General features: G+C 47.3%; 1 protein-coding gene across 1 annotated transcript in view; it reads left to right on the top strand.

The window, feature by feature from the left end:
* Positions 1-7561, top strand: part of SHISA6 (shisa family member 6) — a gene marked incomplete at its 5' end in the record, with an annotated part of 131871 nt that extends 124310 nt beyond the window's left edge. Inside the window, one exon of the mRNA XM_049635359.1 lies at positions 6616-7561. Coding sequence (XP_049491316.1) covers positions 6616-6737 — 122 coding nt within the window. The remainder of the gene's footprint in view (positions 1-6615) is intronic.
* Between the last annotated feature and the right edge of the window lie 5507 nt (positions 7562-13068).

Genomic DNA, 13068 nt, shown 5'->3' with positions numbered 1-13068 from the left:
TCCATCCATCCATCCATCCATCCATCCATCCATCCATCATCTAACAAACAAAATAACAATAATTACTTAACAGTGAATTATTTCCTCAACTACCCGGCATATGAACTAAAACACACAAGCACCTCATATACCCTTCCTTCCTCAATTACATTCCACTCCCTACCTCCAGAAGTATCTGTTTTAAAGTATTTATCATTTCCCTGAATCTCTTTGTACTTGTATTGACACTACATGTGCACATATCCTGAAACAATATGCACATATCCTGAAACAATATAGAGTGTTGTAGTGCATGTTTTATAACTCTCCCCGTATGATGGCATCCTGGTTTTCCTCAGCTTGCTTAGCGTACTCAACATTAGGAACTGACAATCCCCCCAGCTTTCCTACTTAGAGCTCTGGTTCATTTCGTTTGCCCTGTCGAATAGGGTTACATTGTATGAGTATACCATTATTTATCATTTTTTCTCTTGGTAGGAATAGAGAGCACCCCCCGTTCTGTCTTTATTACAAACAATACCGATATGAACATGGCTCTTGCCTGTCTCCTCATGCACGTGTGTGAGGATTTATCTACCAAAAGGGGGCATTGCTGGTTCTACACTATATCCATCTTCAACTTTATTAGCCATTGCTAAAGTTCTTTCCAAAGCATTATGTCCAAGAGTTCGTGTTCCTGCTTATCTGAGTTGGTTGCGTTGGGCATTTTCATTTTTGCCAGTCTGCAGGGTATGAAATGATATCTCATTATGGCTTTAATTTGAATTTCCCTGATTACTTGTGAGATTGAAGGCCACTCTGTGTGTGTATCGTCCCTTCGGGTCTTCTCTGCTGTGACTTGTCTATTCATCTCTTGGGGCTGCGTTTTCTGTTGGGTTCTTTCAGCTTCTTATTAATGTGAAGTTCTCTAGGAGTCTTGGATATTCACGTAAATATATATTTCAAGCCTTTGGCTTACAGTTTTTTGATGTTTCGTGGCTTAAAAACACTCACTTTGTTTCCTCTTGAGTCTGTGCCTTTTTCTCCTTGTTTCAAAATCCTTCCCTGCTTTGTGATCATTAACGGATTGTCCAGTATTCTTTTCTAGCAGATTTAAGGTTTGGTTTTTCATGCCTTGGCCTTTAGTACCCTTTGAATTGATTTTCGTATTCTTTGCTTTTCTTTTCTTTTCATTTTTCTTTTCTCTTTCCTTTTCTTTCTCTCTCTTTTTTTTAAAGTTTACTTATTTATTTTGAGAGAGAGAGAGAGACAGAGAGAGACAGAGAGAACATGAACAGGGGAGGGGCAGAGAGAGAGGAAGACAGAGAATCCCAGGCCGGCTCCACGCTGTCAGCACTGAGCCCGATGGGGGGGCTCCAACTCAGGAACTGTGAGATCGTGACCTGAGCTTAAATTGAGAGTTGGATACTTAACCAACTGAGCCACCCAGGCGCACTCTTTTTTTTTTTTTCTTTCTGTATTTCTGTATGTGGTTGTGGATGTGTATTTTCTACCTCTAGTAAATGAAAACTCTGGTATTTTTTTCCCTTGTGGAAATTTTTTTTCCATTCTTTTTTCTTTTAATTATTTTCAATGAGTTTTGGAGGAATGGAGTCCAAACACCTCTACTGAAAAATATTAGCAAACTTAGCTTTGTTCTAAACACCTTATATATGTTACCTCATTTAATCTCCTCAACAACCAATGAAACAAACATTACTGTTTTTCTTTTGCGGTTGAGAAGACAGACAGACAGGTTTGAACTTGTGAGCCTGGTCCAGAGTATGTGTTCTTCTGTGAGCAGTGTCTGTCTCTATGGAAATAAAAGTCTCAAAATTCTTCAAAAGATTGCCTCACTTCCCCTCCCCCACTTTTTCAAGTGTTTTATAAAGATGATATTTTCCATTATTTTTAAAAATTTTAGTTAACTTATTTATTCATTTTTTCCTTTATTTTTTAAGTTTTTTTTAATGTTTATGCATTTTTGAGAGAGAGAGAGGTGGGGGAGGGGCAGAGAGAGGGAGACACAGAATCCGAAGCAGGCTCCAGGCTCTGAGCTGTCAGCACAGAGCCCGACGCGGGGCTTGAACTCACGAACCGCGAGATCATGACCTGAGCCGAAATCAGATGCTTAACCGACTGGGCCACCCAGGTGCCCCATTTATTTATTTGTTTTTAATTTTAAATGTTTATTTGAGAGAGAGAGAGAGAGAGAGAGAGAGAACGAGTGGGGGAGGGGCAGAGAGGAAGACAGAAAATCTAAAGCAGGCTCTGTGTCGTCAGCTCAGAGCTTGATGTGGGGCTGGAACCCATGAACCATGAGATCATGACCTGAGCCGAAGTCAGACACTCAGCTGACTGAGCCACCCAGGTGCCCCTCCTTTATTTTTGAAAGCCATTTCACTAGAGTATATCTGGATTTTGGTCCCTTCTCATATATAGTGTGATGCTTGATCTTGCCTTTTGTCTTTTGATCTAAAGTCTTGCCATCTGCTCAGGAAAACGAAAATCTATTAACTTTTAATCATTGCTTCTGAATTATCCCTTCTGTGTCTCTTCTGGGAATACTGTTGGGCATCGATGGAAACTCCTGGAGTTGTCCTGTCTGTCTGTCCTCTCCCAGCACTTCTGTCTCTCTGTCCTCCTCCCCACCGAGTGCCCTTGACTTTACTTGACTGGTCTCCTTCAGGACGCGCTCTGTTGGCTGTATTTACAGCCCAGGCAAACCGTCCTGCTCAGTTTCTTTCCCTCCCTTGGCTGTTGGTCTAATTTCACAGATGCAGACTGCTGTCACATCTTACTGAAATCACCATTCAGATGTTACCTCATTTCCCCCTCCTGTTTCTTGCGGCAAATCTCCTTCACAAAGAAGCTCTCCCTCTAGTTACTCAGACTCACTTCCTTACCGGAGTCACCACCATTGCACGACTCCAGGAACCCTGCCCCAGGTCTCTCTTTAGTTTCCACCTGCCTCCTGCCAGGGGGACAGTTGAACTTGAACCTCAGTGCTGTCCCTGTGACTTTGGACTTCCGGATGTGGTGATGGCGGAGAGAGCAGTGCGTTTACCGATTGTTCTTCCCATCATGCTACCCTTGTTCATGCTAAAACTATTTGTTCCTCTCGAGGGGACACAAAATGTAAGGCATTCTAGACCTTGACCCCCCCTAACATTGGCCCTGTACCCAGCTCAAGCTGGACCCGTCGGTAGTTCTAACACCGTGGTTCATAAAGTGTGGTCCCTGGACCTGCGGCCATCATCAGCATCCCCTGAGAACTTGTCAGACATGAACTTACCTCTGACCCTAGTAAGATAGGAATTCTGGGGCTGGGGCCCAGCAATCTGGGTACCGCCCCGTGAGCTTGCTGTGCTCAAGTTTGAAGACCGCAGCTCCAACAAAAGCTGAAGCTCTCACCCTGTCTTCTCCAACTCCGTGTCACTGGCTGCTTTCTTTCCCAACATGCGTCCTGAGAGACACCTTTGAAAAATGTAAGGGTTCCCTGGAGACGTGGGTGCTCATTGACTGGTCCCTAGCCTTGGTTTCCGTGGTTACTTTTCATTTCACATAACTCAATATTTTCCAAACCGATTTGCCCATAGAATTCGTTACTCCTGTCACCCGCTCTTGGTCCTGACCCCTCACCATATCTTTTCTCTACCCAACGCCAAGCCTCCGTACTGAAGCTTGTTGGAACCTGAACTCCAACTTCTATGAACTTACTCATCACCAGGTAGACTGCTCCTGAGTTAGTGTTTCCATTGGGTTCAAGTCTCAGGGAAGAGTCACAGCTGCACAGTTGTGACCGTTCAGACCACCAGGTGAGGCGGCTCGTGTCAGACTTGTACAAAGGTGGGAGCCTGGGGAGTCAGGATTTACCGCTAACTAGCTCCGTGAACTTGGGAACGTGACTTTTCCACAAGGCTCTTGTGGGGAGTAGATGAAGCCAGGTGTGCATGATGGAAGGAACATGTGGTTTGTGGTGGGAGAAACTGGGTGCCTGCATTGGGTCCGTCATCTGCCTCTGGTCTGGCTTTCCTTTTTCCATCAGTAGATGGGGGAACAATAATAATCCCAGACAACATACGTATGTGGTAGTGGTTAAAGTTTTCAGAAAACAGAGGGCGCCTGGGTGGCTCAGTCGGTTGAGCCACCGACTTCAGCTCAGGTCATGATCTCACAATTGGTGAGTTCGAGGCCCACGTGGGGCTCTGTGCTGACAGCTCGGAGCCTGGATCCTGCTTCGGATTCTGTGTCTCCCTTTCTCTCTGCCCCTCCCCCACTCATGCTTAGTCTCTCTCTGTCTCAGAAAGAAATGAACATTAAAAAAAATTTTTTTTATATTAAAAAAACAGTACATGTGAAAAATTTCTGTAAGCCGCATTATACTACAAAACATTCGCTGCTATGATGTCACCCCCCGCCCCCTTCCCGAAACCCTGACACCGTGTTTTCAGAGGCTCTGTCTCTCTGCCTGGTGCATAGTAGGTGATCAGAAAACTTGCTCGTTAAACCAGCAGAGCCCCAAAGTGCTAGGGCACCACTCGGTCCCAAGGGACCTCGTTCCAGCTGACAGATAAGAAATGATTTGTAAGTAGCACACGCACTGTTTATGTTCTATCTTTCCCAGTATTGATTTGTTTATCAAAAATTTTATTTATAAAAGAGCACAAAAATATGCCAGCCCAAATTCTGCAGGATGTATCGCCGGTTCTGAATTAATGAGGTCCAAATTTATGACCGTTCTGAATTGTTACTTCCTTTTCCTGCCCTGTCATTGCTTGGGGGTGGGGGTGGGTTTGGGGAGAAAGTGGCCTTGTTACAGGACAGGGTTCCCTCCCTCCCTGCAGCTCACCCTTCCAGACACCCCCTCCCTGCTGATCCCTGATGAGGATGCATTTCTCCAGGTACTAGAGGCTGGTTTCTGGAGCTGTGACATAGCTTGAAGCCTCTTAGCCCAGCTCCCATTCTATCAAATAATCCCATTCTGTCAAATTCTGGGTTGTGACTGCAGTATTTTACAGCGAGAGAGCTCCTTTTGGGAGGCTGTGGACCCTGAGGAATGAGTATCTATTCCAGAGTGGAGGGCATCGCAGAAATGGTGGCAAGATTTTCTTAAGTTCCTGAGGGGCTAAGACAGTGGCTGTCAGAGTTTGTAAGCCCAGACCCTCACCAACGGAATCAGAACCCCTGGAGTTGTGTCCGGACATTTGCATTCTTAAAAGCTTCCAGATGGTTCCAGCATGCACCTAGGTTTGAGATCTGCTAATTGAGAGGGTGCCCTCTTAAGAAAAAAATGTGATTTGGGTTGTCTTTACAATTACCATGCAGCTTTTTCATTAGAAATTTATTTTACCTAGTTGTATTATAAAACTGACCTACTTACTAAAGGGGGGAAAAACTTGGAAAATATGGAAACGTTGAAAGGAGAGAAGTAAGACTCAAGTTCCAATGATCTGAGGGCAGTTGTGAGTCTCAGATGTGTTTTCTTTCAGTTTTTTTTTAATGTGCTGGTTTGAATTTTTTACAGCACTGTGGTCATATTTAATATAGCATTTTCTGTCCACTTTTGAACTTACCATTACGTCTTAGGTACTTCTACACATTGTGTTAATTCCAGGTACAGTTTTTAATGCACTCTTGTACAAATACGACAAAAATGTGGCTTTTCTCCATTTTCCTGTGTATATACCTCAGGATGGCATTTACGGAGTCCTTTCTTTGTTTACAGCACCTGCGTCTCAAGAACATTTGTGAAATTGTGTTTTGAATGTCAGAAGAGGAATGTATCTCTCTTTCTCTGTGGATTTCTTCTCCCAGGGTCTGAGCCCGCCCCGACCTTTCCTCGGTCCAGCCCCGCAGGTAGATGGGCACGTGGGGCTGGCACAGAATAAGATCTTATTGCAGAAAAGTCAAGAGGGGAAAGCAGTAAATATTTTCCCAGTGTTTTACAACCACCATTCTGGATCTCTCCTAAGCCGTGAGACTGTAGTTCCTTAGGATGTGATGGGACTTATAAGCAGAGGCACATACAGAGAGCTGTCCCCACCAGACAGACCCATGCCTCCGTGCTTCGGAAAGAGAGGAAACCAATGACTAAGGCGAGATGGAGAAAGAGGGAAGCTGGGACAGAGGTGACGATGGTCGGGCAAATAGACTGATGTTCTGGTGCGCTCGGTCAGAAATGCCAAAATCTAGCCACCTGTTCCTCTCCCCCCCGCCCCTGTTTTCCATGTAACCTTCCCAGAATTGTTGTCTTTGTTGTGCAATTGCGTGTGTATATATATATATATATATATATATATATATATATGTACACACACACACTTATATGTGTATATACACATATAATATACATATATATGTGTATATACACAATTGTATGTATATATGTACACGCGTGTGTATATATATACACACATATGTGTATATATACTTGATCTATATACTTTTTATATACACTGTATATATATTACATTATATACGTGTTTATAAAATGATATACGTATTTCTCCTTGACGGCTGCTACCTTCTGACTCAGCTGCTGGCTCGGAAATGAACTTCCTCACTGCCTCTGGGGGAGCTGCAGCGACGGGTGCCCATGGGTGCACCAGGTAACTGTGCCCCGTCTTCTTGCAGGACATTATGGGAAGGATACCCACCGAAGTGGAGGACCCGATCTCCATAACTTCATCTCATCTGGATTTGTCACGTTAGGAAGAGGACACACGAAGGGTACAGTGGAAACCATTTTTTACTAAAATACAGAGGTTGCCTAGGGGAGCCCCGAGCTGAAATGGGAAGGTGACGTTGGAGGAGGCTAACGTTCCGGGACAGGAATAAGTTGAGGGGGGTTCCCCTTGCAGCGTGGCCTGGTGACATCTGTGGCTTCTGACGGGAAGGCAGGTCCCAGGTGTGACTTTTAGAGGCCCCATAGACTTGCAAGAGACGACCCCCCCCCCCCCAGCCCGCCCCTGCCCCGTCCCCCCGGCCGGAGGGACCGCAGGCAGAGTGGCGAGAAACCTTGCCGGCAGATGCGAAGCGTGTTCTCCTCTTGGTTCTTCCTCCTTTTCCTTTTTAAAGCCACATTTTATACACCGATGTATGTCAACGGTCCGCACCGTGGGTTTCTAAGCCAGCGTGCGTGGCGAGAGTTGCCGTGTCCTACGTGTGTCTGTGTAAACACTCTCTCTGTGGTGTGGACACAAAGGTAGAGGTCCCGCAGCCCTTCCGACCTCCAGAGGAACGCTAACGTGGCATTTCTGCTGAGCTGCTTTATGACCTAACCGACAGCTTGCAGAGCATCTGTCCGGGGGTGGGAGGGGGGGGGTGTATGGAGTCCTCGATTCTGTCTTTTGTTTAAACAGAGCCCTCCTAGTGTTGTGAGCATTCTGTCCTATCAAATAACTGAATCCCTGACTTCTCCGATTACCTTCCTGACACCTGTGTACTGTTATAGACCAACTGTGAATTCTGTTGTAGGGATGGAACGATCCCTGTCTTCCTCCGCAATATGTGTCTCTTTTAAGTGTGAGCGAACAAGGAACTTCGCGAGTTTTTCGTACATTCCATGCAATGACTTTTTAAATTCCCTGTGTGATGTTTGTTCACCCTGTAGAGAAAAAAAAAAAAAAAAACCAACCAAACAAATCTGTATCTGTGTATGTATTTTCTGTTGTGTCTCTTTGTGTCTAAATAAAGTTTATTGAGGATACAGGTGGCATTTGTGGCTACTCAAAGTCGCAGAATCAAACTGGGACCAGAAGGGCGGTGGGGCTGCACGGTTAACGGATGAAAGACATCATCCTAGTCCTACCCATATCGGCTCAAACCTAGGACGGCCAGCCCCCACGTCATCTGCTTGGCGATAATTACCTATCGCTGTGAAACGAACACATCTGAAATGTAGCGTTTTAAGACGATAGCAATCACATATCATGTCCCGTAGCTTCAGCGGGTCCCGAATTCGGGGGCAGCTGAACTGAATGCTTCTGGGGTGGGCGTCTCTCACGAGGTTCCTGGCGACATTGCAGCAAGGGGCTACCTCATCCGAAAGCTTGACCGGGGTGGAAGGACCTGCTTCCAGAATCGTTGATGCACATCGCACTGGCTGTTGGCAGGAGGCCTCAGTTCCTCCCCGTGACGTTCTCTCCATGGGCTACCTTGTGTGTCCTGACAACATGGTGGCCGGGCTTCCCCAGAGTGGGCGATCCAAGAAAAAGAAAGAAAGAAGTCCGCGTGTCTATTATGACACCAAGCCTGTGGGTTACATTCTGTCATCTTCTCAATATCTTCTTGCTTACACAAGTCAGCTTTATTACAGATGGCGGGGTGTGGGGGGGGGGAGCCACACAGGGATCCCTGGGGGCCATTTTGGGGGTTGACTACTGCACTCCTACCTCAAAGCTACAAATATGAATTTTTCTTTCTTTCTTTTTCTTAATGTTTATTTATATTAGAGAGAGAGAGAGAGACAGGGTGTGAGCAGGGGAGGGGCAGAGAGAGACACAGAGACAGAATCCGAAGCAGGCTCCAGGCTCTGAGCTGTCAGCACAGAGCCCAACGCGGGGCTCGAACCCACGAGCTGTGAGAGATCACGACCTGAGCCCAAGTCGGACGCTTAACCGACCGAGCCACCCAGGTGCCCCCAAATCTGAGTTTTTCCAACAGAACACGGCAACTCTTACCATGGCTTTTCAGCTGCAGTGGTTTCCCACCCTTACCCCTATCCCTTGTAGGTAGTCTAACCTGAAATGTCAGCTCATCAAAAGAACTATTTATGTATATATAAGTGTTTAATATATTTATATATAAATATAAATATTATATAAAAACTATATATAAAAACTATATATAAATGTTATAAATGTTACTTATATATTATAAATATAAATACTGTATAAACTATATATATAAACTATATATATATAAATGTTATATATATATATATATATTATATGTATATAATGTTTTGGCTTGGGGCTCATACATTCATTCAACAAATAAATATTTCATGAGACTCGCCATGTGCTAAGCAATATTCAGAAGTCGATGAAACAGAATCTGCTTTTGTGAAAACTCCTATTCCGTTGGGCGAAGCAGACAAAATAAATTCTTGATGATTAAGAGCAGGGGGAAAACCGAAGTCCGCGGCAGGAAGCAGCTTGGATAAGGGGGTAATTGGGCAGAGACCCGCATCCCAGGCAGAGGCAGCAGGACGGCTCTGAGGTAGAAGCTTTGTTGGGGTGTCAAGAAATACAAGGGGGGGTTGTATGAATGAAGCAGGATAGAAAAGGACAAGAGTGGGGGACATGGGGCCGCAGCCAGGCCATGCGTTTATCAGGCAGTGGACACAAAGCTGCAGCGTAAAGGGGATTCTCTATCCCTGTCTGTCTTTTGGGTCTCAGTCACTGGGGAGACTGTACCCTGTCATGGGTGTGGGGCTTTGCTGATGCTGGTTGCTCGCCCTGATCTTAGCTTGCCTGCGTCTCTCCCTCTGCATACGTGGCGGGTCCCCCATCCACACCCTTACCAGATCCTCTTTTCCATTCCCTTCCATCAAGGCCTCTGAAACCTCCTCTCTCCAGGAATGTACCCTGCATGTATTTTCCAATTGAGAAAACAACTAAAGTTTCATGAGCAAAGAGACTGGGGCTGGGGGGGGGGAGCTGAGGAAACGGGGTCCCCCCATCTGATATCGGGACTCTTTCTTTGCACACAGCCTGGGTCTCTGGAAAAGGGCCAGGCGTCATCCTCCCTTCCTGCAGAGCAACCCAAAGCTCAGCTCTGAGTGGTGTCCATAAGGCAAGTGGTGGCATGTAAATGCCCCATGGGAAGGTAGCCACTCCAAATTGTATACCATGTATGTTTCATTCCTTTCTTTTTCTTTTCCTCTTTATTTCTTTTTGCTTCACCCCTACGGCCTGCTGGGGACCTTTTCCTTAATTCCCGCTTTCCCTTCTTCCTACTACATTGGCATTAGGCCTTCTGATGGCACCCGGCTGCCGTGTGGCCCCACTGTGACGCTCAGAACTAATGGGGTAGCTAACTCCTGCTTTAGAAGGTAATACCATTGCACTACCAACCTGCATCACTGAACTGCACAGGTATTTCTATCAGATTCTGATTATCTGAGAATCGTGCATTGACCGTCCCTATTCCAAACGGTGTCTGGAACCTTCTTTGGAAGCTCGGATGCCTCCAGTCCTGTCTGCCATGTCAGAGGCCCCAGAGGCATCGTGGAGAGAGAAGTGCACTCTAGTTTCGGTGGCTGCTCCTCCAAATTCAGAGAGTTGGGGTTGGGGATGCTATTGTAGAATGAGATCCGTAGGTGCACAGGGAATGAAACCCTCTGAGACAAAGCCCAAACAAGGGGATGTTTTTTGGCTAATGGGCTTGCAAAGGTGAGACATCAGAAGAAATGGAAATCTGGCCTTGGGGGCTTCATAACAGCCAAAATCCCCTGTTCCATCTCTGTCCTGTTAGGAGATCCCTAGGGGACCACACAGTCATTGGTCAACCTCCTAGGGGGCATAGCACCGCCTTGGGCTCACAGGTACCACACTCTGTACTGATGCCCCTTTTCGGGACTTTCTAACTGCCTGACTGTGCTCTGCCTTTTATAATTCTCACTCTTCCCTTTCTTCTTCTTCTCCCTCTTTTCTTTGAAGTTTATTTATTTTGAGAGGGGGGAGTGCAGAGAGAGAGAGAGAGGGAGAGAGAATCTCAGGCAGGCTCCGTGCCGTTAGCGCAGAGCCCGACGCGGGGCTCGATGCCACACACCATGAGCTCATGACCCGAGCTGAAGTTGGACGCTCAACTGACTGAGCCCCCCAGGCGCCCCTGTTTTCTCCTTCTTCTAAGGAGCTACTTCTCCATGTGCCCGCTGCTCCGATTTCTTCCTTTGACCTCCTCCCTGCTGATCCCTTAGGAGAAATGGAAGTCGAAGCCAAGGAAAATGCAGATCAGAGTGACCATGAGTTTAGACCAAGTTCCCCCTAAAACCTTTCCTCTGTTCATTAGAGAGGATCACGCCGACCCCCACGCAGGACCCCAGAGCTGTCTTTAGGGAAACAGAACATCCCCGAGGCTGCCACAGTGAAATCCCAATGATAAAGGCTATTTGCCGAGCACTTACAATGTTCCGGCACTCTGACATGTGCCGTCTTATTTTCACCTTTATGACGACCCCGTGGGTGAACTCTTGTTACCCCCTTTTGCTGGGGAAAGAGAAGTCAAAGTAGAGCAGTTGAGTAATTTGCATGTGTGAACGTCACATGGTCACTACCAGCTCATCCCAAATCCAGTCCTGTTTCCAAAGATCGTGCTCCCAGCCACCACACACCCTACCTGTTGGAGAAGGGGGCGGGTGGCGAGGCAGCATATGGGCAGTGGTTCCACAGGACGCACATGCGTGGTAAACACTCCATAGCCAACGGTTGTTCTTTTTAGAGGCACACATCTTGCAAGGTAGGAAGTCACGGCAAAAAAAGACGGGCCTGGAGTGGGCCACCGCCACCGGATTAGCTGGGGCTGTCCTTCCAGAAAGGAAGCTCAGTCTGCTCAGATACGTTTTCAGGGTCTGGCTAAATGAACACACTTTACGGGGACCCCGCTCCACGTCGGCATTTTGGTGAACAGCTTAGTCGGGCTGGTTGTTTTTGAGTCTGATCAAAAGAGCTGGAAAGATTCTTTTCCAGGATCCCCCGTGTGTCAGTATCGTTAATTCCAGGGATCTCCACCTGTGTATCCCAGGCCATGCCAGGCAGAGTCCTTATGGGCCACGGTGGTAGCAATGCCCACATACGCATGGCGGCTGTCTTCTGCACTTGGGCGTTCTCTCCTCTGCTCTTTCTCAATATTCGCTGGGCCTTTCCACCGTGCCAGGAGCCACATAGGCACACGCATGCGTGTGGGTGTGCATGAGAGAGAGAGAAAGAGAGGGAGAGTGTACGTGTGTTTGGGACGGAGAGAGAGAGCCCTGCAGACTTTACTAAAAGGTAGGCACTCCAAAGTCACTGCCCCTTTGTAGGAGGCAGACACTGTCACTCATGGTCATTCGTTCCTTCAGGTGGGCATGTACGTTGAGCACCTGCTCCGTGCCAGACATCATCGTAGCCACGGAGGATGCAGCAGACAATCTTACGTGCCAGTGTGAGATGTTAGAAAGAAGTAAATGTATGAAGCATGCTGGGTAGAGTTAAGAGCTATGGGACAAGACAAGGCAGAGAAAGGGAGGGAGTTGTAGTTCATACAAGAGCATCCACAAGGCTTCAGAGAAAAATGACATCTGGGCACAGATGGAAGGAGGCAGAGGATCAAAGCTGTCTGGATTTGGGGGAGGGGGCTCCCAGGACAAGGAAGCAGCCATGTGTCCCCCGCCAGGCTGTGGGGAACAGCTGGGAGGATTGACCAGAAGGAGCTGGAGTGTGGGGTCAGCCAGGGGCGGGGGGCCTGAGCATATGGGGCCCGTGGGCCATTTAAGGATCTGGTTACCATTCTAGGCAAGATGAGAAACAAAACGTTTTTGGCTTGAAACACTAGGAAGCTGGAAGTCTCCGGGAGGGACAAGGTTTAGGCAGAGGTTCAGGGTGATGTGAACTCAGTCTGGCTCCCTATTAAGTTTTAGATGCTTATTAATCAGATCATCCATGCGGAAACGTCAAGTTCAGGAGAGACATCCAGGTTGGGGGTGTGAATGTGGGAGTTTCCGGGGCGTGAATCTGGGAGACCACATGACATCAGCTAGGGAGAGTGTCGCCTCCAGGCGAGCAAGGCTCCGGGAGGAAGCCTCCGGGCACCCAATATGGAGAGGCTAGGGAGATGGGGAGGGTACCTAGGGAGGAGACTAGTCTGGAAGCAAGAAAACCAGGGCAGTGTGTGTGGCCTTGGAAATTGAGTGGGAAGCAAAGCAGGTGTTCCCAAGGGGGACAGTGATCAGGTGTTTAAGACACAGAGAGGTCCAATGAGCCGAGGCCTGAGCAGTGACTCCTAGATGCGACCTGGTAACACGGAGGTCGTCAGTGAGCTTGGCAAGAGCAGCCATGGGGAAGGCACGTGTGTATCTGATGGAGGAGACACACGTGTGTCTGA

This window comes from Panthera uncia, chromosome E1, assembly GCF_023721935.1.
Source record: "Panthera uncia isolate 11264 chromosome E1, Puncia_PCG_1.0, whole genome shotgun sequence".
NCBI lineage: Eukaryota > Metazoa > Chordata > Mammalia > Carnivora > Felidae > Panthera > Panthera uncia.
This window is presented reverse-complemented; position numbering and strand designations above follow the sequence as displayed.